The 24556-nt window shown below is 41.6% G+C and overlaps 2 protein-coding genes across 5 annotated transcripts; both read left to right on the top strand.

Moving 5' to 3' along the window:
- Nucleotides 1-524: 524 nt before the first annotated feature.
- TBL2 (transducin beta like 2) lies at nucleotides 525-7376 on the top strand. 3 transcript variants are annotated; one of them, XM_083359233.1, is made up of 7 exons: nucleotides 525-720; nucleotides 2886-3013; nucleotides 4392-4576; nucleotides 5110-5261; nucleotides 5418-5544; nucleotides 5691-5843; nucleotides 6830-7376. In XM_083359233.1, exons 1-7 carry the CDS (start codon nucleotides 570-572, stop codon nucleotides 7284-7286), a joined length of 1353 nt encoding a protein of 450 aa, XP_083215359.1. In that variant the 5' UTR covers nucleotides 525-569; the 3' UTR covers nucleotides 7287-7376. The 3 variants fall into 3 exon arrangements, with proteins under 3 accessions (XP_083215359.1, XP_083215360.1, XP_083215361.1); XM_083359234.1 differs by lacking the exon at nucleotides 525-720 and adding an exon at nucleotides 797-1013; XM_083359235.1 differs by lacking the exon at nucleotides 525-720 and adding an exon at nucleotides 797-1013 and having other exon boundaries at nucleotides 2886-3023.
- A 3486-nt stretch (nucleotides 7377-10862) lies between these two features.
- Nucleotides 10863-23726, top strand: BCL7B (BAF chromatin remodeling complex subunit BCL7B). Of its 2 annotated transcripts, none has more exons than XM_083349567.1 (6): nucleotides 10863-11091; nucleotides 13671-13746; nucleotides 14629-14725; nucleotides 16492-16662; nucleotides 16901-16980; nucleotides 21323-23726. In XM_083349567.1, the coding sequence occupies exons 1-6, from the start codon at nucleotides 11000-11002 to the stop codon at nucleotides 21413-21415; spliced, it is 609 nt and encodes a 202-aa protein (XP_083205693.1). In that variant the 5' UTR covers nucleotides 10863-10999; the 3' UTR covers nucleotides 21416-23726. The 2 variants fall into 2 exon arrangements, with proteins under 2 accessions (XP_083205693.1, XP_083205694.1); XM_083349568.1 differs by lacking the exon at nucleotides 21323-23726 and adding an exon at nucleotides 19295-19714.
- Nucleotides 23727-24556: the final 830 nt, after the last annotated feature.

Below are 24556 nucleotides of genomic sequence, written 5' to 3'. Positions count from 1 at the left end.
GTTAGAATGACAGAGCTAGGAAAATTAATCACCACACCCTGGTTTGAAACAGCCGAGTTCTAATTTGGCACGAATGACTAGCAACATCTCCAGTCCTCGGGACACAATTACTGCTGGACGACTTCTCGCAGTCAGGTGGAACCGGGTCCAAAGCTAACAAACAAAACAGGCAGTTGTAAGCTCACGATTAACTTCACTATTCGTAGTGCCTTCCTTAATATAGATCAGCGGTCTTCAAACTCGGCTCTTTTACGACTCGTGGACTTCAACTCCCAGAATTCCTCAGCCAGGCACGCTGGCTGAGGAACTCTGGAAGTTAAAGTCCACAAGTCATAAAAAGGGCCCAGTTTGAAGACCCCCTGAATAGATCTACCTGCCGAGGCGACGCGCATGCGTCTTCAGCGACCGGCGGAGGGAGGGCCAAGCTCAGACGAAGGGGGCGCGCACGCAACGGAAGAGACACCAATGCTTGCCGCTGCTTGCAAGCGTGCGCGCTCCGCTCGAGCCCGGCCCCGCCTCCGCTGAGGTGGCCGAGGGGAGCGGGAGGAGGCTGTCGCCGCTGCTGGAGGATGGGGGAGGCGGTCGGGTCTGCGGCGCTGGTGGGCCTCTCGCTGGTCCTCGGGGCCGTAGTTTTGTGGGGGTTGCTGTTCTTTCTCACGCGGCGGGCGAAGGCTGCGCCGAGCAAGGGGGAGGTGGCGAAACTGAGCGGGACGCAGGACGGTAAGCGAGGGTCGAAGCTCGGAAGCCGCGCCGCCAGCTTTCTGCTGGGCGGGGATTGCGGCCACGTTTCCATCTTGCGCAAGAAACGAGCCGTGGCAGCTCCGATTTAAAAAGTGCCTTCTTAAGGTGCTGCGCGTTCTTCTTTTCGTTCTCATTGTCAGCACGGCCTTGGGACTTAGAACTAGACTACAGAAGCATGTCTGACTTAGCAGGGCGTCGAGCCGATCTAATAGCTACTTGGAAGAATTCGTCTGCGACTAGGAGGAAACTTGGTTGCAAATCCTAAATCAGAGGTACATTCAGGGGGAGATTGGACCTGTCATTTCCACTGGAAGGAATGCAGGAATTGGACTCAGCAGAAAAGCGAAGGGGGCAAGTAATAGTAAAAACACATCTGAAGTGTTGCCTCGGATGTCAGGATTGGAATGTATAAGGGTGCAGCTGGCCTCATGTCCGTGACTACTAGGAAACTTGGTTTCAAATCCCAAATCAGAGGTACATTGGACCTGTCATTTCCACTGGAAGGAATGCAGGAATTGGACTCAGCAGAAAAGCGAAGGGGGCAAGTAATAGTAAAAACACATCTGAAGTGTTGCCTCGGATGTCAGGATTGGAATGTATAAGGGTGCAGCTGGCCTCATGTCCGTGACTACTAGGAAACTTGGTTTCAAATCCCAAATCAGAGGTACATTGGACCTGTCATTTCCACTGGAAGGAATGCAGGAATTGGACTCAGCAGAAAAGCGAAGGGGGCAAGTAATAGTAAAAACACATCTGAAGTGTTGCCTCGGATGTCAGGATTGGAATGTATAAGGGTGCAGCTGGCCTCATGTCCGTGACTACTAGGAAACTTGGTTTCAAATCCCAAATCAGAGGTACATTGGACCTGTCATTTCCACTGGAAGGAATGCAGGAATTGGACTCAGCAGAAAAGCGAAGGGGGCAAGTAATAGTAAAAACACATCTGAAGTGTTGCCTCGGATGTCAGGATTGGAATGTATAAGGGTGCAGCTGGCCTCATGTCCGTGACTACTAGGAAACTTGGTTTCAAATCCCAAATCAGAGGTACATTGGACCTGTCATTTCCACTGGAAGGAATGCAGGAATTGGACTCAGCAGAAAAGCGAAGGGGGCAAGTAATAGTAAAAACACATCTGAAGTGCTGCCTCGGATGTCAGGATTGGAATGTATAAGGGTGCAGCTGGCTTCATGTTGCTGTGCCTGCACCATCACATTGAGGAAATTCCAGCTTGCTTAGGTCTTGGAAAAGGAAGCTTCATCACACGGTCAAGCAAGCTGGTGTGAGCTTTTTGGACTTCCAAGCAGAGGTCTTTTCTAGGCTTGTACGGTGGGAATTAAATCTGGAATGTCGTTAATAGAAAACTCGTGTTCAGCAAAAAGTGTTTTTCAACCTAGTCAACTTTGAGATGAGTGGAATTCTAGTCTCAGTGGCCTTCATAATAAGTACTTAACTATGGTAGGTAGGGAGATCTTGCAGTTGCTTTTCCCAGTGTGCTAAGCTAGCAATAAACGTGTTTTTTTCCTTTTTTGGGTGGCTTAATATGTGGTGCAAATCCAGCTTGTTTGGTTGATTTATGGTTCAGTCAGTGTATTGTGCAAATTGGTGGGTAATTTAGTCACCAGATTATGATATAATGGGAATCCACCCATTGAGTTCTGATAACAAAATGGGAGAAGAATGAAAGGTCTGTGCCATTTTGAGCTCATTGAAAGATAGCTAGAAAAAAATCTTAAATGACCAAAACACGATTTATTCTTACATGCACTGCTGTGGTGGAATGTAGTCAGGAGTCACATAAGGGAGGGGGGGCTGCCTCCCAGAAGGTAAAGAGTCAGGGGAGCTTGGAATGTTTGGTAGGCAAGAAGATGGCTCCTTCCCAGAAGTTCACAGAGTACAGATTACTTACAAAAGTTAATTTAGTGATCATTCAGAGTTACAACGGCACTGAAAAAAGTGACTTGTTTTTTTCATACGACCGTTGCAGCATCCCTATGGTCACATGATCAAAATATGGATGCTGCAGGAAACTTATTTTTTGTTGTGCTAAGCTGGTAATTGAAAAAAAACACACTATTAGTGATTCAAACAACACTTAAAACCAATTGGTTCTTGATTTAAATTTTTCTTCAAATGTATTCCTCAGATCAAAATGTGAATGGTGATGCAGCTAGCAAAGCAGCAGGCCTGAAAAAGCTGAAACAACAGCGAATTCGAAAAGAGAAGCCCCAGCAGCATACTTTCACACACCCACTTCTGGCTTCCGCCCTCAAGGTGAGCTCTGGTGGGTAACATATTCTTACATACTGTTATTTCGCCTTTTTTTCTTGAGCTAATTATACATATGTCTGCCACCTGGCCTTTTATTCTCTGCTGTAATAGAGATGACTAAAATTGCAGTAATAACTGGAAGTTTAAAGGTAAAGTTAGAAAAATAACAACACTTCTGTCATCTCTTATTTGTTTTTCAAAATCTTGTGAAATCAAAATTGTAACTCTACTATTCAGTAGTAACAGTGAATATTTCTGGAAAAATTGACCAGGTTGCTCTCAAAAAGGATTGGATTCACTTTATATAGCTTCCATTTTCTAGAACCTGCCTCCTCTACACCCCACACCAGGGTGTGTGTTTTGAATGTAATTACTTTATCTGCTTTTCAATTTTGAAATTTTGAGCTACTGTGCAGAAATAAACAGTTTCATGATATGAAAAAGCAGAGTCCATCCTGCCCACAGCTTTACCATTGAATCTTACAAGCATTTTACTTTAGTTGATTATATCTACTTGTCCAAGGAGATAAGTGGGAATCCAACTGTATACTGGATGATCCATAGCAATTCGGCTACCGGCGTCTACTTCCCTTCGCCCTGTGCGTTCCCACAGAGAGGGTCTCCTCAGGGTGCCACCGGTCAGAGAATGTCGATTGGTGGCCCCCAGGGGGAGATCCTTCTCTGTGGGCGCCCCGGAGCTATGGAACCAGTTACCGGTTGAGCTCCGGACGGCGCCCGATCTTCGCTCCTTTCGCCGCAATCTGAAAACATACTTGTTCAAGCAAGCCGGCCTGGCCTGAGGGGGGATTAGTGGGGTCTTTTTACTATTTTTATTGGGGTTTTTACCATGTATTAACTGTATTTTTAATCGGGCATGTATTTAATTATCTTTTATTTTTTGTAAATCTCTGTGTTTTATTCTTGCCCTGTACACCGCCCTGAGTCCTTCAGGAGAAGGGCGGTATAGAAATATTAATAAATTAAATTAAAATTAAATTAAATTCTCCTGGTTTTGTTAAAAGATAGTTCACAGAAGAAAGCAAAGAGTTTTGAAATTAAAACAGTCTACGTTTTCTTTTCCAATTTCACTAAGTATATCTTGACTCCAAAACAATTTACCTTGATCACTATTTCACAGTTGAATTAGCCTATTCTGAGGTTGGAAAGTTTGATAAAATTGGAAAAGATGTTTAAAGGTCATGAAGTTTCTGCTTCCTTGACTGGATATTTATATTCTTCTTTCTTATATCCACAGTTTTCAAATAAATCATTTTTTTAGAATTCTAAACTGCTTTTTTGCTTCTTAGATAACAGATCTCCAGTATAAAAGACACCTGGATTTATTCAGAGGCTAAAAGCTAATTTTCTTTGTATTCTGCAGGGCCACAGTGGAAATGTCACCTGCCTGGATTTCAGCAGTAATGGGAAATATTTGGCATCATGTTCTGATGACCGTACAGTGCGTATCTGGAGTACCAAAGACATTTTGGAGAGGGAGCATCGCTGCATGCGGGTTAATGTGGAACTGGACCATGCTACTCTGGTCCACTTCTTCCCGGACTCCAGGTAGGATGGGGATAATATCCTTTGCATTACTTGCTTACCTGTAACCTACATTAATCCTAAAGGAAAATGGGCAGTGTGTACAATCATAACAAGGAGGATATAATAAAAACTAAACTGAAAAAGGGTTTTAGGAAACTTTGTAGGAACAGCATTGCAAAAAGGACAGGCTGACTTGAGTTGTTTCAGTCATATAATGTATGTGTATGGATGAGTGTGTACACACACACACACACACACACACACTTGAGAACAGGCAACAGCATTTCATTTTTATTGTGGGTCAGTGTGCTCATAGTAAAAAAAATGACAAAGATTTTTTAAAAGGTCTGCAGATTTTTGTCTTACTAGGATTCCTTTTGGCAGAAAAGCAGCCAGAGAAGCAGTAAGAAATGAAGCTAGTCTGAAGTTGCAAACATGGAAGCATTTTCACGTTTCACAAACCATGATGGGCAGATGTTATACGACTGCCAAGCAGAGCAGCTTCTTCCTTATGTTCGTTGTGTTGCTTATATGCCTTTCTTTCATTCACTCAGAGCTTTCATTGTTTGGTTGGCAAATGGAGACACTCTCAGTGTTTTTAAAATGACAAAGAAAGAGGATGGCACTTTTACATACATCGCAATCCCAGAAGAATTTCCGAAGCAGCACAAGGCTCCTATCATCAATATTGGTGTTGCTGATACAGGTATGAAAGCTGTCTTTTGAACAGCCTAGCTTACAACTATAGAGAACGGTTCAGCTTTATTTCCTTAAAAGCAAATTAATTTGCTTGGTTTCTTGAATAAATATAGCTGCATCAGCCTGTCATAATTGTACCCTTACCTTTGCCCTTTATTCCCAGGGAAATATATCATGAGTGCCTCCAGTGACACCACCATCCTAATCTGGGACATGAAGGGGGAAATTCTGGCTAGCATCAACACCAACCAGATGAACAACACCTTTGCAACTGTGTCACCATGTGGGAGGTAAGGAAGGGCAGTCACTTGTTTACATTTCCTTCTATTATGTCAGAAGAATAGAAGTGTGTTCTTTGTGCTCTAAATAATACTGAAGAACAGAAGCGGCAGCTCACAAAATGGTTCAATTTATTTTGCCATTTCCTTTCCTATAGGTTTGTTGGTTCATGTGGATTCACTCCTGATGTAAAGGTGTGGGAAGTGTGTTTCAGCAAGAGTGGAGATTTCCGGGAAGTGACCAGAGCCTTTGAGCTGAAGGGGCATAAGGCTGGCGTGTATTCCTTTGCTTTTTCCAATGACTCTCGGCGGTGAGAAGCTATCTCTCATATTTATGGACTAATAACATTTTTTATAAGAACTTGTTCACATCTTACCTTTGGAGCCTTTGTCTAGTTTTCCTGATGCCCTTGGTGTGAGGAAGAGAAGGCCCTTTGGAGTTGCTTTCTTCCTCTTTATAAACTAGTGGAGGAATCTCCTTTGAAGATTAAGTGGCTATGTTCCCACAATATATTTAGCCAGCTCAAATCAGAACAAATGGATTCAGACAACTTGCTAAGTTTGATTAATTTGAGGTTAGGGTTATGTTGTTTCAACCCAAGCCATTTGATTCACAATTTTATGTATTTTGTGGATTGAGAAAATATATTAAATTATGAATGAATTGTGTTAAGTACATGCAATTAATAAGTGACCCATTGTTCATCAGTGTCCCTTGTTAATAGGTTCTCAGTTGGTTAATTTAGTAGGATTTATAGCCCAGGGTTTCCTAAATGGCTGTATTGCTATGGCAATTGAGTTTGCTCTCCTGCAGGTTTTTTTACAGTTTTAAATTTTGTTGTGGAGTTCATTATAAGTTTAGAGTTATTTTGTTACATTTTATGTTTTTACCTTGGGAATGACTCAGAGTCACATATATGGGGTCGGCCGCTATATAAGTCAAATAAATCAATCCTCAGGAAACTAAAAATAGATGCACTCTGGCACCAACAAGCCTTAAAACTTAAAAAGTCTTAAAACTTTCCTGAAGGATATTTGAGTTTTATCAGATCTGTTGAAGGCATCTGTATTATACATACAGAGTATGCCTATGTGCATAACCATTTCCCAAATTTATGATGTGAATTAGGTAATCATGGGGAGGCCTATGGTTAGCTCCTGAACATTGGAACTGGAAAAAAAGAAGCATAAGTTACAAGAAGCGGATAGACCCTACCGGAGCCAAGCCAATACATTCATCTATTAACTTGAAACTGCTAAATGATTGCTAAATGATGCCATTCTCTCACCCTAATAGGATGGCAACAGTTTCAAAGGATGGCACTTGGAAGTTCTGGGATACAGATGTTGAATACAAGAAACAACAGGATCCTTACCTGTTGCTGACAGGCAGTTGCAAGGTAACAGAACCCTGCCGTATTGCTCTGGCTCCTGATGCACGGGCAGTGGCCATTTCCAGCAGCACCAGCATCTTTGTTTATAATACCCAGCGAGGAGAGGAGGAAGAGTACTTCGAAGGTGTTCATCGAGAGCACATAGCAGACTTAGTCTTTGATGTGAACAGTCGCTTCTTGGTTTCCTGTGGGGACCGAGCCATCCGTGTCTTCCACAACACAACTGGGTATCGGGCTGTGATGGAAGAAATGAAGACACTGCTGAAAAAGGCTTCTAATGAGTCTACTAAGCAGAGACTGCAGCAACAAATAACGGATGCCCAGACTGCGCTGGATAGTATCTATGGCAAGAAGAAATGAATTGCTCCAAAGAGCATGTTTTCTGTGCAAGCTTGGGGGTTAGTTTTTTTAAATATGCAGAATGAGAACTAATAAAACAATTTTTGCACAGCTGTTGCTTCCTGGGATTTCCTGAAAACTATTTAGAACAAGAAAGACAGTTTTTGTCTTGGGAAATTCAAGAGATGTCCTGTTGTTCTACCGTAATTGTCAATTGGTGCCTAGGGCGGAGTCACATTGAAGTGGCTTTCATCACCCATGCATCTTGGACATTCTGAGAATTCTTAGTGTTATTATTTCAAAGGGCCAAAGAAGTTGAAAAGGTATCTTCACAAAAGAATTTGAAAATGCACCATGAATTCTGACATTTTGGAAATCAGTTAATGTCTTAACTCTTCTTACTAGATAGGTGCAAAATACTGCAGCTCAGACCATCCTGAATTTGAGTTGTTTTGACCAGTTGGGAAGTCCCCCTCCCAAATGCTTTTGAAGAGCTCAAAGAAGGATGTTTTAAACTCAGAATGTTTTATACTGAAACATTTTGAATCCAGATGATTTGCATACCACTATCTTATCTATGCAATCATTCCTTTTAATTAGAATTTTGCAGAAACATAATAGAAAAAAACCCTAGCTAAATGTTATCTGCATTAGCCGCTTGTTGGCTCTTCACTCAGCTCAATTTTGAGAGTTGTCGTGGATTCTCTGATACATACTTTCCCGAAAAGGATGGGTTTGGTATATTTATAGCTTTCTTGTCTTTAGATTATAAACAAGAATAAACATAATATACAGAAATACAGTAGTCCTCAACTTATGACCAGGCACTTAGCTGCTCAAAATTATGATGGGTCCAGAATGAGTGATTTCCCACCCATAAAGCACTTCTGGCTGTTTTAAAATGTGCCCCCCCTCGCAGTCATATGACTGCCAGGTGCTTGGCAGCTGCTCACCATTACAACTAATTACAGAATTCTATTATGTGAGCATGATTTATGACTTTTTTTGCCAGTTTTGGCAAAAACTGCCCATTTAAATCAATGGCTTTACACTTACGACTTGCAGTGTTCCTTTAATGACTGCCATAAACAAATGTTGTAAAATAGGATCCAGTCACATGGTTGCCCCAACTTATTACTGGAAATCCAGTCCCAATTGTTGTAAGTCAGAGACTACCTATACAATCAAACTGAATATTAACATATAGCACAAAGAATAAAAAAAAATCCACATTCTGTACTTGGATCATACAGAGTTGAAACAACTTGGATAATATTCAGTGTTAAAACAGTGACAAAAGTAAAGTGAGGTTATCGGAATGCATTCTAAACTAACAAAGCCCTGGCTGGAAATTTAATTTGAATAGTCCTGTCGGCAAAAAAGAATAGATATAAATGATAGTATGTCAATTCAAAATTACTGAAATTATTCAATCATCTTAATTATCAAATTTTTCAAAATTCACTTATTGGGGAGTAGATAGGTTTAATTTCCATGTAACTCAGAGGCTTTTATTTGTGAATAGATCTAGACCAGGGGTCGGCAACCTTGGCTCTTTTATGACTCGTGGACTTCAACTCCCAGAATTCCTGAGCCAGCATAGCTGGCTCAGGAATTCTGGAAGTTGAAGTCCACGAGTCATAAAAGAGCCGAGGTTGCCGACCCCTGATCTAGACAGTACTGAGCTGACCTTCACTGATCTCAAAAAGCTACATAGAGTTGGACTTAAGTGGTATCTTCAAGAAAGAAAAGGACAGGAGGACAGACAGAGATATTGAAAAAAGAACCCCACAAGAAAGCAATGATACTAAGTCATTTCCATGCTATTTCCTTTAAAAGTACAATAATGTATCCATCAAGTCACCAAGAGATAAGCTCAACTTGGAAGATGTCTCTACCTCTACCTTTCAAATATGGGACTATACTGGAAAGTTAATATCACCATCACTAAGTTCAGATTTGCTTGAGTAAACTTGATTATTACATTCATCTGTAAGGAGTAGTCTTAAAACTGCTGTTGGTTTACAGTATAAGAAATATCTTCCTAAATTAGATTCCCATTCCCTCTGGCAGCTTTATAGCTAAGAATCTCTCTGGACAATTTTGTACTATTAGGTTGAGGACCTAAACATAGCCTCATAATGACTGTTAAGGGATAACTACAAATCCAGAACATGCCACAACAGAAATAAGATACTATGTAATGCATATTCAGACTAAAGCTGCCTTAACTGTTAACTTCTAGTTTGCAGATATTTGCTGTTATCTCAAGCCTTCCCAAAACTGGAGTATTCAGATGTATTAGGCTTACAATTCCCACATGTTCATATTAGTGGGTGTAGCCACCATGTATCTAATTTTTAATTTAATTTAATTTATTAATATTTCTATACCGCCCTTCTCCCGAAGGACTCAGGGCGGTGTACAGGGCAAGAATAAAACATAAAATTACAAAAATTAAAAAGTAATTAAATACATGCCCATAAAAACAATAAATACATTAATAAAACCCCCAATAAAATGATAATAAAAACCCCAGCAATCCCACCCTCAGGCCAGGCCGGCTTGTTCGAACAGGTATGTTTTCAGATCGCGGCGAAAGGAGCGAAGATCGGGCGCCGTCTAGAGTGCTTTAGGTGGAGGGGGCTGTGCATCAAGCTTGTCAGATTTAATAAACCTGATGTATGGACCTCGTAGTGCACCAGTAATTTAAACCAACTGCCACTATGGTGGTTGGATATATACATTGTACACAATATATTTGGTTTTGGTTAAATGTTTTGGTTTAATGTTATGTGCGAACCAGAGCACTATAGTTTATTTCATGAACCTTACTTTTAATAATTAAGACTTACTATTAAGAAAATAATTAAGGATACCCAAATCTTACTTTTCCCTTATGCTCTATCTATGACATGTGAACTATGTAAGCCAAATAACCTCCATAATTTAGGAACCTGGAACCTAGTGAGCCATAGCACTGGTCCACATGGCCCAACATTCTGGATACAACAAGTGAGTTGACAAATACTTTCAACTAGGCTAAATGGTTTGGGTAATACATGATTCAGTGTGAGAACCCAACTGTCCCTTTAGCATGTGATGTCATTAAGGCAACATAAACAGTAATAGAAATCTAAAAGGCAGTTTTACCTTTGAAAAGCTAAACTGGATTTATCTTGATTAACACTTGAATGAGAGACCCTCAGGATATCCCACAACTAGGCTAGTTTTGAAAAATTAAAAAAGAAACAAAATCCACAAGATATCACAGTAAAGGCTCAAAGGAAACTTCGTCTGCCATAAAACAAAGCCGTTCTCCATTTGTATCTACGATTTGAAGCCAGATCTTAAGAATCCAAAATAGACCCTCTATTACAGCTTTTTCTGTTACTTTCCTTTATATAAATGGCAAGCAATTGATTTATGAAACTGTATAACTGTATTTTTCACTATTTCTATCTAAAATAAATTAATAGCATAGCAAAGCTAGTTCTTCTGAAGTAATAAAAAACTACTGTCCCATTATAAAACACAATCCAAAACTTGCTTCGCACCTCCCCTATGCACGGGGGGGAAAACACAGTCACCTTGCGCATGCGCTTAAGGAGCCCGTACTCTTCCTCAGGCGGGGCGCTGACGCGTTACGCACGGAGGTAGAGGGGCGGCACGCGCATGCGCGTGTGGGCACAGCGGCTGCTGCGGGATCTGGGGCTGCTGGGGCCACAGGCGCCATGTCGGGCCGCTCAGTGCGGGCAGAGACCCGCAGCCGCGCCAAGGATGACATCAAAAAAGTCATGGCGGCGATCGAGCGCGTTCGCAAATGGTGAGGGACAGGAGGGAGGGGTCGTGGGGGGAGGGGTCTGATAAGGGGTCAACCAATCCCTGCCGAATGCGGGCTTGGTGACAGCTAAGCAGCCAACTGGTGGCAGGCGTTTATTTTGGTGGGTGGGGCTTTTGCGAAACGGCCAATCATCTTGTAACAACTGAAATGGCCGGGTGCGGGAAGCTGTGCGATTTGTAGTGCAGGCAGTGGTACCTGTCACATAGTTTAGATTGACGTGACGCTACACCAGTCGAATCTCAGGGGAGCTAAAAAGTAGGGAGCCGGGTTGCTATAGGGATTGGCGGGCCTACTTGCAGCTGCCTTTCTCATCCAGCTGCTTAGAGGTGGGTACAGGCAGGAGGGAGATTTTGGCTTGTTTGAAGTGTGCCAAACAAGTTTTGTATGTTTAAACAGGAAGGAGAAGAGCATTTGACCACATCTCAATTTTCAAAACTGTGTAATTGTGTGATGTTAACAATCTGCACAATAACCTTGTAAGGTAGGCCAATAGTAGCATCTCCATATTTCAGAGGTGAGAATTGAGAATATAGTGGCTTATTAGCTGGAATCAGAGCCTCCATCTTTAGAGTCAGTCTACCACAGAATATGAGATTTGGTAACAACCGACATGTTATGTCTTCCTGCCTCATTTTGGCAGATGGGGACGCCTGGCTAATTTGTATTAGGACATGTGTTATGATCCATATCTATGCAGAAGGCTTCTAGCCAATGGATGATTATTTTGGCCAACATATTATTTTTCTTGTTGGAGTTCAGAGTTCTGATAAGGAAAAACAAGCAACTCAATGCAGCTGGTATGTTTTGGGGCCAGTAAACGGGAGCCATGTTCTTCCTGGGTGGCAGAAATGTGATTGCTCAGGGCCTGGTTTATGTTTCTTCTACAGTTGCATAGTATTTGGTCTAATAGTTGCTTCTGAATCTCAGGATCTAAAGATAAACAACTGAGGAGTGGCTATCCGTATACTTCTTAAAAGTGTTGGTTTTTTTAGTTTTGGCTGGCTGATATTAAAAATAAGGGTGAATGTTAAAAAAAAACCCAGCAGATTTTTTAATATATATTCCCATGGCTCAGATTATGTAAGAGAGCACTTGAAATGAACTTTGTCTGATTCACTTCATTGGCAACTAAGTACAGACATGTTTTTTAAAAAAATTGGGTCATACAGATATACGATTCTACAACTGCACAGGAGTGGGATAGAGAAATTAATTTCTAACTTGGTCACTGTTCAAGTGACTGGCGGGTGGTTGGGGAGAATAAATTTAGATTCCTAAGGTGTTTAGTCAGATATTTTGACTAAAAGTGGCTGGGAATGAGCAGTTCATTGGTCAGTTTAATGAATACAATGCTTTCCAGATAAGAGTTCCCAAGATAAAGGAATGCAGCATGCTATAAACAAGTGGAAAGTAGTAACAATAGTTTCTCTTCTAAGTCAACAGCAAAAGAAAAAGGAGCCGAGCCTGTCACAACAAGCCTTTCTTGAAAAAGTGTTTAAATTTCTTCACACAACATTCTAAACCATAAACATGTTTTAAAACTAGTAATGGCTAGGTCAGAACTAAACAAATTTCATGGACTTAGCATGGTGTGACATGCCATCACAGTAAGATATAACACGGTCAATATGTTTTGCTTTAGGAAATAGTTTGAAACCATTTATATGGGCTGAATTTTTGTTGTTGTGTAAATACAATCACTAGCTGCTATTACAGAACTTTAGATATCGCTGATGACTGAGCAGTGGTAGAGAAGCAGTAGTAACAGGATTGCCAAGTATCAAAGGTTAGTACTGTACATTTTCAGTTTCTTATCAAATGGTGCTGGTATTTAAAGCTGAGAAAATAACTTCTTCAGCTTATCGGTATACTTGAGAACTCTTTTTGGTTCCTCAAAATAGCTAAAGTAAGTTTGATAGCTATAGGAAACATGCAAAAAGATCCGTCTTGTGTTATTATAAATCTTTCAGTATAGACCACCAGATTATATTAAATGGATTGAAGATACCATTTTGCCTGCAGCTATTATTTTTTTAATGTTATCTTTTAAAGCTCTAGGCCTGTGCAACCTTTGAAAGTCTTGGGTGCATCCCTAACAAGCCCTCCAAAAGCTGCCACCACATTATAAGTATTAATGTGTCAAAAGCTGAACAATATTACAATCTGAGAAGTTGTTTTTATTAACCGCATATAACTTAACATACATTAAATTAAATAGTTTCATTTTTGACATGGCCCTGGCTACTTTCATTGTATGGCCCCTTAAACCCCACTCAAAGACTAAGTATAGAGTTTGGATTCCAAAACGTGTTTTTTTTTACTCCCGAGCTCAGTATTGGTTTCATTCACAGTTCTGAACACAGAGTGCTACAATTCCCCCCAAAAGGTGAGAAGACGTGCTAGGTTGTACAATTTCACCTTGGCCTCAGTACAGCTTATAGAAAAAAGCAGAAACAATAAAACTGAAATAACTTCACTGTTGACCGAAGCCAATCCTGTAAATTGTAGCTGGGGAAGAAGGTGGCTTGGCTGTATCTAATCTCATTCATTTTTTGATGCAGGGAGAAGAAATGGGTAACAGTGGGAGACACATCCCTGCGGATATTCAAGTGGGTGCCTGTGGCTGATAGCAAAGAGGTGAGGGATGAGAGGAACAGGGCCTGCTGGAGGGGGGCTTTGAGCTATTCTCCAACATGAGGCAAGAACACCCAGCAGAATGAGCAATATGCTACCTTTTATTTTCCCTTCCTACAAACAAAAATACAGAGATAATCTATACAATAGTGTGACAGATGTCGGTTCATTTTCAACAGACTTCTTGCCTCTCTCAAGGATATTAAAAATGAAACATAAACAAATCCCTTCTCCTTTCGTATATTTGCAAGGACCATCCTTTCCCAGCTACTTCTACCTGACCCACCAGAGTGGGGAGGCAGGGTATGTTACGGGTCCCCTTTCTTAAGGAGGTCCATCTAGTGGGACCATGAAGAAGGACCACCTCTGTGGGGCTGCCTCCTTGTGGAACATCAGCCCTGTGGAGATAAGATTGGTCACCAAATTGATACTGTTTCAAAAGGCCCTGAAGACATATTTTTCCCAGTGGCCCTGGGGACCCCAGGGTGATAGAGAGTCTAGCAGGTGATTTGTTTGATTGTTACTGCCAGGGAGGTGGAGGTTTATTCGGTTTTGTCTTTGAGATTTTATGTCTGTAAGCCACTTGGAGTCACAAGGAGTGAGTAGGGCAGCCATATGTGGTAGATTTTCTATATAAATGACATTTTGGATGATTTCTTAATAGATGACAGCAAAATTGTAGTTCTTGTGCTTAATTCTCCAAAGGCATATCAAATTCCAGATAAGGGGGTCTTGCTTTCCTTGTGGAGAATCCTTTGAGTCTTCTGGTGGCCTCTGAAGTCCAATGTGCTCCAACTGCTAATTGTAGAGGGTGCATATACGTGGTAGAGAGATATATTTTTGCACACTAGCTACAAAATTCACTGTCTTCTTTCTCATTTCAAGAAAGAGAAGTCCAAATCCAGTGGTACTGCTGTCCCAGAACCAAATGGCTATCCAGCTGAAACTGCAGCCAACTCTTCCCTTCTCCTGGAATTCCAAGGTGATTAGACTTCAGGTCTTTCTTGCATATTGATGAAGCAGACGACACATGGTTCTGCAAGCACTGGCAAAGAGGTCCTGTAAAAGCCTGAGGCATCATTACCATACAACAGGATAAAAAGAAAGCAGCATCCCTGTTTCAAATCATGGCAAGTCATTGCTAGTCAAGATGGCTAACACTGGGCCAGATGGACCCATCTTTCAAGCTGTGCTGTGATAACATAGTATTCCTGCACGTAGGCAGGAAAAACAAAATGCACAGGTATAGAATATGTGACAACATGGTTCAACAGTAGTAACTGTGTGAGAGGTCTTGGTGTCCTAGTGGATCATCACTTTAGTATAAGCCAGAGGTAGGCAACCTCGGCTCTTTTATGACTCATGGACTTCAACTCCCAGAATTCCTGAGTCCATGAGTCATAAAAGAGCCGAGATTGCCTACCCCTGGTATAAGCCAACAGTGTTTTGCAGCTGCCAAAAAAGTTAGTGCCATTCCAGGATGCATCAACAAAGAATAGTTATCAAGATCACAAGAAATAATAGTCCTGCTCTATACTGCATTAGCGAAGCCACATTTGGAATACTCTGTCTAGTTCTGGTCACCATGATACAAAAAAGATGCTGAGAAAGAGTGCAGAAACAGAAGAGCAACAAAGATGATAAAGGGTCTGGAGGGTAAACTGTATGATGAACAATTAAGGGATCAAGATATGTCTATCCTGATGAAGAGAAGGATTAGGGGCGACCTAATAGCTGTGTTGTGATATTTGAGGGGCAGTTACAGGGAGGAGGGCATCGACTTATTTTACAAAACACCTGAGGGCAAGACTAGAAGCAATGGGTGGAAGCTTATCAAAGAGAGCTCCAACCTGGCACTAAGGAGAAGTTTCCTGACAGTAAGAACAACCAGTGGAACAGTTAGCCTTCTGGAGTTGGGGTACTTCGTAGTTGGAAGTCTTCAAGAAAAGACTGGACAGCCATTTGACCAGAATGCAATAAGATCTGCCTTGGACAGGGGGTTGGACAAGAAGACAGGGTCCCTTCCAGCCTCATAATTCTATATGCTAACATACTTTTGCAAATAATGTCAAGAAAACATTTTGGACATTTGTGTAACTTAAATTAGTTATATAACCAAATTTTAACATAATTTCCCTCTTTCTCCCTAGTTTTGAAATTTAGTCTGGCTTTGTTTGTCATCAGTAGATGTATAGGACAACTGAATGTCTGCCTCTATCTGTTGGAAATTCTGTTCACTTTGTTCACTTGTTTCTGGTATTTCAGCAAACTTCAGAGGATTCCTCTTGTCCATAAGTCTTAGAAACTTGATTTTTAACACGAAATCTCAGGATTCTCATGAAATGGGATTTTGTGTTCAATAGTCATTCTAGTCCAGGGGTAGGCAACCTTGGCTCTTTTATGACTCGTGGACTTCAACTCCCACAATTCCTGAGCCAGCTGTGCTGGCTCAGGAATTCTGGGAGTTGAAGTCCACGAGTCATAAAAGAGCCAAGGTTGCCTACCCCTGTTCTATTCTGTTAAAGAACTGTAGTAGACCCAAAACCATCCCTTGGTCCTGGCTCTCTCTCTTCGAGTATTACCCTGATGGAGAAGGGGATTATAAGTTTTACTTAACCGTGAGGTGGGACTTGGGGAACAACCATTTGAAAATCTGAGTTTTATTTCAGTCATCTTGCAGATACACCTGCGGTGTTACTTTTGCTTCCAGCTCACTGAAAAGTCTTTTTTTCTATCTGGTTTCCCCAGATGAGAACAGCAATCAGAGCTCCCTTTCAGACACCTATCAGCTAAAGGCAGACAGTAGTGCTGCTTCCAGTCCCAGTCCACAGCAAAGTGAATCCATGAGCCCCAGCCACACTTCTGACTTCCGCACTGACGATTCACAGCCACCCACGCTGGGACAGGAGCCCTTGGAAGGTGAGTCATTTGGCTAAGGAGTTGTGGCACTACAAAAACCCATTCCCATAGCCGCTGAGGGAACACTGAGGTAGGCCTGACGTATTATGTAGAATTCCTGATAAGGGGCTTCAGTAGTAATAGCATATGTGCAATCCTTCCTATTTTGGACTCCTGCAGAGTGTTTTAAGAGCCTTCTCTCTCCAGTTCAGTAAAAAACTTGATCTGCCATTGACCCTTTTTTCTTGTTAACTTTCAGAACCTGCTCTCCCTCCATCAGAAGTAGCTGATGAGCCTCCAACCCTCACAAAGGAAGAGCCAGTTAAACCCAAGGCTCAGGTAAGGCCTATGGAATAGGCAACAGCTTTCTAAGGCAGATCCAGACCCATGCTCTTTAGCAGCATATAGTATTAATATTCAAACATTTCTGTCTGGACATTCAGCTACAGAATTCCTAGCCAGGCCATGAATTTAATTGGAAAGTTGATTAGCTACAGTTACTTTCCACGTGTTACAATCTAAAATAAAGTCTCTGTGAAGTGTAGCTTGATTTCTAGCATCTTGATGGATACATCCATATATTTCCCTTAGTAATTTGTATTGCCTTTTTCTAAGATGTTTTTACTACTTCTCAGGATAGCCTAATCTCCCAGGTATTCCCTGGAGTTCTTCAATTCAAGTACTAAGCAGGTCCAGCCCTGTATAGCTCTCCGGGCCAATTGCAGTCATTCAGATGTTCTACTTTTGAGATGTAGCTTAATCAAGAGTGGTTGATACACCCTTCTACAGCCTGTGCTTTTCTGGATAAGCAAGGACTGGGGAGAGAGAAAGAAGAGTCCCTTAAAAATGACTTTGAAGATCTGGCAGGCAATTATTCTACTGGAAACCACTATGGCAGGGGTCACCAACCCCCAAGCTACAGCCCACTACCTGGCTGTTCAGAACTGGGCCATGGCAGTAGGCGAGTATGCCTGCGCACACAACTCCACTTGCACACACAGCGGACGAGTGAGCATGGAGCCATCTCCTCTCTCCCCACCCTGCCAGTGCACAAAGCCGGAAAGGTTGGAGACCGCTGGACTATGGGTTTCCTTTGATACAGCAGCAGCAGCAGCAACAACAAATAAAAAACCCATTGGCAACTCATGATGTAATTTCAAATCAATATCCAGCATCTTTTAAGGTTGAAGCCTTCATAATTCAAAAGATTTAAAAAAAAAATCTTTCGTTGAACTGAGCATTCGTTTGACTAAGAGTCTAAGGGATTTGAAGGCCATACTTTAGTTCATCTGAAATAGCTCCACAATAGTTCCTGTTTGGGAGGTCCAAAGGCAAGGGAACATAAGAGTTTCAGAAGAACAAATATTCCTACATTATGACAGGTACCATGCAATGAACTACTAGATGACAAGTCACATCTTAGCCACCTATTACACTTTGTATTCTTTGGTTACTATAAACATATAGCCTAAAAAATAGAAAGGAAACACCATTTAGCAAAGAGACTGACAAATCCTGTGGTACAAAAACAATAATAGAGTCATACACATATTCTTGATAGTCCTATTCGAATATCAATTGAAAACACTTACTTGCTTCCATTCTCAAAAGAGATGCAGGCCCTTTACACAGCTTCATAACTCCTGTGCAAATTATACTCAGGTTGCAGAAGCTTCAAGAAAAACATTTTATTTTAATTCCATTTATATCCCGCCCTTCTCCGAAGACTCAGGGCGGCTTACAAGCTTAGCAGTAGCCTTCATTCTATGTATATGCCTGCTTGTTAGGACTTTCACACACACCCCCAAGCGGCATTATTACAAAGTCAGCTTAATTGCCCCCAACAATCTGGGTCCTCATTTTACCTACCTCGGAAGGATGGAAGGCTGAGTCAACCTTGAGCCTGGTGGGATGCGAACCTGCACTAATTGCAGGCAGCTGGTGTTACTTAAGGAGGCATTAGCCCACTGTTCCACCAAGGCTCTGAACAAGTTACGCTTTTTACAAATGGGAACGGAGCCCCATTCCTAGCAGAGTTCATAGATAGGAGAAGACAAGTTTGAGGCTGCATATTCAAATATACAGCTCATAGCCCTATCCTAGAACATGTCAATCCAGCTGCTCCCCAGATTTTCCAGCCAGGAGCAAAAAGATGGGAACTGTATGGTAAGCCAAGTCATATGCAGAGCAAACAAATGAATGGGGATTCTTAGTTCTGAATCTGTGAATTACAGGTACCTCTGAAAGCTGCAGAATGCAAATCAAAAGCAGAGCAAAGGTTTCACTTGCTGTCCTGGACAAAAGGCAGAGAGAGGGCTGCTTCAGAACCATCAAACACAAATTTCTGCAGAATTATGTTGATGCTTCTTCCCAACTTAAAGCAATGTTAACTATTCCTTTTTATTACAACTCTGCAATATTGTAATATTGTTGTAATATTACAACAACCACATCATTGTGCCTTTCATTCAGTTCTTATTCTTCAGTATGTAGACACACTGGGACAGACTGGGTAACTATGAAACCATATCGTATTCCCATGTTGCTGATTCTTCCCTTAGTGACAGTCAGATTATAAAACAAGTAATGATCATTTGAATATGGAATCTTCCAGGGGTGTGTGTGTGTTTCTCCATGTTTGTTCCTTGCATAGATAGGGGCCCTGGCACTCAACAAACTGTAAATGCTGAAGGTGAAGCAAGACCAACATTGATTCACTATTTCTCAATACTATCTGCAATGGACGAGGAATTGATTCTTGGAGTATCTAAAGCACTGCAACCAGACAATCATGGTGCAAGACAGTCCCACACCCAAAATACATGTACGGTAATAATCTCAAATACACAAAAAACAATTTAATCAGAATAGAGCTGGAAAGGGACCTTGGAGGTCTTCTAGTCCAGCCCCCTGCTCAAGCAGGAGTCCCTATACCATTTCAGACAAGTGGCTATCCAGTCTCTTCTTAAAAACCTCGAGTGATGAAGTACTGACAACGTCTGAAGGCAAGCTGTTCCACTGGTTAATTGACCTCACTGTTAGGAAGTTTCTCCTTAATTCTAGGTTGCTTCTCTCCTTTATTAGTTTCCATTTATTGTTTCTTGTCTTGCTTTCTTGGTGCTTTGGAAAATAAATTGTCCCCCTCCTTGTAGCCTCTCAAATATTGGAATATGCTATCCTGTCACCCCTAGTCCTGCTTTTCTCTAGACTGGCCATTCCCAAATCCTGCAACTATTCTTCATATGTTTTAGTCTCCAGGCCTTTAATCATCTTAGTTGCTCTACTTTGCACTTTTTCCAGAGTCTCAACTTTTTTGTAATGTGACCAAAACTGGATGCAATATTCCAGATGTGGCCTTACAAAAGCTTTATAAAACGGTACTAATACTTCATGTGATTTTGATTCTATGCCTCTGTTTATACAATCAAGGATTGTATTAGCTTTTTTGGCTGCTGCCACACACTGCTGACTCATGTTTAAATGATCGTCCACTAGGACTCCAAGGTCCCTCTGTTACTGTTTTTGAACCAGTAACGTGTACCTTTTCCTGCCCAAGTGTAAAACCTTGCTTTTCCCCACATTAAATATCATTTTGTTGGATAGAGCCCATTGTTCAAGTCTGTCAAGATTTTTTTGGATCCTGAGCTTATCTTCTGGGGTGTTGGCTATTCCTGCCAACTTAGTGTCATCTGCAAATTTAATGAAGCCACCTTCTATTTCCTCATCTAAGTCATTTATGAAATTATTGAAGAGCACTGGGCCTAAGACGGAACCTCATGGTACCCCACTGCTTACTTCCCTCCATGTAGATGCAGTACCATTAAGGGCTACTCATTGAGTATGGTTTGTAAGCCAGTTACAAATCCATCTAGTGATGCTGTCTATCCCACATTTTGTCCAAAGTTCATGTTTAGTCAGTTCAAAGAGGCTATTCAAAGCACATGAATAATGTTCACATTCAGTTCAGAAAACCGTTATCTACTTCTGGACGAATCTCATTTGGGAAAGGGATGTCACATCATTGCAATTATTTCCCCATTTTTCATGTCAGCTTTGTAAAACAGGTTTTGTTCACCTTCTATACAGGTAGTCAGGTTACATCCCTATTGGGATAGAATTTTTTATGTTAGGTGAAGCATTCATTAGGCGAAACATCACTTAATCATGGCACTTCCAAGTAGTCCTGGCTCTGCTCATTAGGCCAAGACTGCACCATTGCTAGGTCAAGACTTCATGTTTCTCCTGCCCTGCAACATTCACTTCTGCTTCATTTCACCCTGCCCACCTACCTCCTCTCCTATCTCTCCCCTTTAGCTGTCCTACCCTCCCCTACTGTTACCTACTGCCTCCAGGTGACCTTTGCCATCGTCCTGTTGCTGACAAGGTGATAAAGGTCATCTAGGGGTAATGGGGCAGCAGAGACAGGGGACAGCCAAAAGGGCAGAGATGGGGAAAAGCAGGCAAATGGAGTTGAAGTGTACCCTGAGAGCCTAAGTGTGGGTAGGCTGTCAAGCACCCGAATTTTCATCATACGGCTGGGGATATTGCTGAAATTTCAAGGACCTTTTAACTAGCATTCATTCAGCACCACTATAACTTTCAACAGTTGCTGGACAAATGGTCATAACCAAGGACTACCTGTATTGACAAGCCAGCTAACCATATATTTTTTTTCTTTCAGGTGAATGGAGGGGAGGAAGATTCTGGTGCACCTCCACTTAAGAGATTTTGTGCAGATCAGAACTCCATATGTCATGCAGCTTCTGAGAGCTAGCCAATCTGCTTCATCCTGTGATGCAGTTGTTTTCAAAACTCCACCTGCCCTTCCCTCTCAAAATACCAACCTGTTTGAAAGTTGGTATTCTTCTCCACCTCCATGTCTCTCTCCTGTGCAGTGTCCTCCAAGAATCAACCTGCTCTTTCCATAATCTCTCCAGATGAAACTTTGCTCAACCTGTGTTAAGATTTGTCCCTTTTGTGCAATCTCCTCCCAGCCACATCCTCTTGACTTGCACGCTTAAGGAATGAGGTGGTTGCAACCTCTCTTGTATACTTTTTATTTATCCTCTTTGTGGGCTTTGGGGACTGCAGCTAAGAAGGTTCCTGTAAGAAAGAGTTCTCTGTACTTAACAGGTAGCTCATAAATCCTTTCCTGTCCTTTCTCCTCCAGACTGAAGGATTCTCTCTGGAAGTGAGTCAGGACCTGATGGAAGTCTGCCTGGGATGCTGTGCAATAGTTGTGGTGTTAAGCCATTAGTGCTGGGGGGAGCCAAAACATTCCCCTCCACGGTAGGGTAATGGTGCTGTAGCTAAGAAGGTGTTCTAGGAAGTGAAGGCTGGGCTGCATCTAGGTGGCTAAAGGGCTCTCCTTTGCAGCCTGGCAAATGTGGACCTTGGGGTGAAGAATATCTTCCCAGGTACCAAAGGGGCATTGTCTCTGAGCAGCCCTTCTCAGGGGTGGAATAGCCACCTAGCACAGCTAGTACCAATCACCCGACCCTCTCTAGTCTCTGCAGACCTGTCCTGCCCATCACAATCTGCATGTGGAACTGACTTCGTGATCAGGGCCCTGCTGCCATGAAAAGTGTTGGCCACGCAGGGAAGAAAAGAGATATTTTAGCACTGAAGAGAATATTTTTAAAATTAAACTATTTGAAATAGTATATGCGTGAGAAAATGTATTTGGGGGCGGGGGAAAGATATTCACAAGAAATGGGATGACTGGCATAGAAGACCTCTTCCCATTTGCTTGGAAATCATGATAGAAACTTATCTTGACAGCATAATTTTTTATGCATTTCCCATGATGTTACTTTCATCTTAAGTTCCACTCCATTCATGAAACAGGATTAAGCAGTACTTAGCTATACTGGCACAAAACTAGTTGTTTTCACCTTTGTTCCTATACCAGAAAAGTGATAAATGATTAGGTTTTCTCACCCATTATTTTGGATATTGGGACTATCGTGAATGGGGGGAAATGTACTGTAGTGAGAATAGGATTAGTAAGGGGAACAGTACGTTTCAGGTAGATCTAATTTTCTGCCAGACAGATGTATTTCAACCTAGCTTTGAAGAAAGCTTGAAGAGTTTTGTTAGGGGGATTTCATGGAAAACTCCATGGGCAAGAGTAGAAGAGCACAAAGTCAGTCAGTAACTTTGTCACTGCCCCAACTAAAGCTAGAAGAATGTGAGGCGAATGTAACCTACAGACCTTAATCCAATTAAATCAAGAAAATGTCCCATTTAGATTATGTGTATAAAAGTACTGAATGCTACCAAGTTCGGGAAGGGGCGGGGGGAGATATCTGCATTTGAACAGAGCTATAGCAGTGAAAGGTCAGGGTCCAAAGAAGTTCCTCTCCAGGGTACCTGCCAGATGAATTTGATGTTCAGATCCCAAGCCCAGCCATCATATAGTAGGTTTTGCTTTTAAAGGCAAAAGCCATAATTTAAGATGATGGCAAGGATACTAGAGACAATTAATAGGCCCTTTTCTGACTATTAGTTGGTACCAAAAGTGGGCTTTTGAACTGAACTAACCTTATCTACTCAAGGATGGCATTCTGAGGAATTGAAATGCCATCTCTGGCCTTTTTAGGATACTGCCATTATCAAGTGATGGAATTATAACCCTTTGGGGTTTTGCTTAGAGCCTGGCCAGATTGTCCCATGTAGATTTCTAAGTGGTTTCTGCTGACAGATGATAGCCTTTGACCAGCTTGCTAGATAAGTGCCCTTATGCTTCTCCTGATGCAGATACTTGTATTTGAAGATATTTTGGCAGACTTAGCCCCTGAATCTCCTTTTAGAGAACTAAAAGTCTTGTATTGCTAGGATGTATGATGGAAAAAGGTTTTCACAAGTTCCTGCCATTGCATTTGATGAAGACCAAGGGGGAAGAGAGGATTTACGCATTCTCCAAAGCATCAGAGGCCAGGACAAGAAGTGGAACCATAAAGCCGCCCTGAGTCTTCGGAGAAGGGCGGGATATAAATGGAATTAAAATAAAATAAATAAATAAAAAGAGATTCAGCCTAGAAATAAGTTATTTTCTTTCAGAACAATTAATCAATGAAATAGCTTGCCTCCCAGTGTTGTAGGTGGTCGATTACTGGAGGTTTTCAAAAAATAGACTGGAGAACCATTTGACCTGGATGTACACATAGTCCTCAATTTACAACAGTTCACTTAGTGACCGTTCAAAGTTACAAGGACATTGAAAAAAGTGACATGACCATTTTTCAGCTATGGCCTTTGCAGTATCCCCATGATCCTGTGATGAAAATTCACATGCTTAGCAAGTGATTCATATTTATAATGGTTGCCATGGCCTAGGATCATGTGATCACCTTTTGTGATCTTCTGACAAGGTCAATGGGGAAGCCAGATACACTTAACCAGATTACTAACTTATCAACTGCAGTGATGCAATTAACAACTGAGGCAAGAAAGTTTGTAAAAGGGGGCAAAACTCATTTAACAAATGTCTCATTTAACAACAGAAATCTTGGGCTCAATTGTGGTCGTTAGTCAAGGACTACCTGTATATAGTCGTCTGCCTTGGAGCAGGGGAGTTGGACTAGAATACCTGCGAAGTCCCTTTCAGCCCTATGATTCTATGTTGTATAGTCTACAAACCCAAAACTTCAGTGGTCTCTTCCAAGCCTAAAGGTCTGTAAAAAATGATTCTGATGAACATATCCAGAAGTGCTTTTTTCTAAAAGGCAACTGGACTTTGTTTTTTGTTTTTCCTTTGAAAACGTTTCGCTTCTCATTCAAAAAAGCTTCAGTTCTAATCGACTGGTGGGGGATTTCAAAGGAAGAAAAAACCCCAAGAAAGGCCAGTTGCTTTTTGGGAAAAATACCTTGGGACAACCAAGACCTAGATCAGGGGTAGGCAACCTCGGCTCTT

Source organism: Vipera ursinii (genome assembly GCF_947247035.1).
Source record: "Vipera ursinii genome assembly, chromosome: 1".
NCBI classification, from domain to species: domain Eukaryota; kingdom Metazoa; phylum Chordata; class Lepidosauria; order Squamata; family Viperidae; genus Vipera; species Vipera ursinii.
This window is presented reverse-complemented; position numbering and strand designations above follow the sequence as displayed.

Coding starts and splice junctions, on each gene's coding strand:
- TBL2 (XM_083359233.1), top strand. CDS start 570: ATGGGGGAGGCGGTCGGGTCTGCGGCGCTGGTGGGCCTCTCGCTGGTC. Junction 721..2,885: donor ACTGAGCGGGACGCAGGACG/GTAAGCGAGGGT, acceptor TGTATTCCTCAG/ATCAAAATGTGAATGGTGAT. Junction 3,014..4,391: donor TTCTGGCTTCCGCCCTCAAG/GTGAGCTCTGGT, acceptor TGTATTCTGCAG/GGCCACAGTGGAAATGTCAC.
- BCL7B (XM_083349567.1), top strand. CDS start 11,000: ATGTCGGGCCGCTCAGTGCGGGCAGAGACCCGCAGCCGCGCCAAGGAT. Junction 14,726..16,491: donor CCTTCTCCTGGAATTCCAAG/GTGATTAGACTT, acceptor TGGTTTCCCCAG/ATGAGAACAGCAATCAGAGC. Junction 16,981..21,322: donor CAGTTAAACCCAAGGCTCAG/GTAAGGCCTATG, acceptor TTTTTCTTTCAG/GTGAATGGAGGGGAGGAAGA.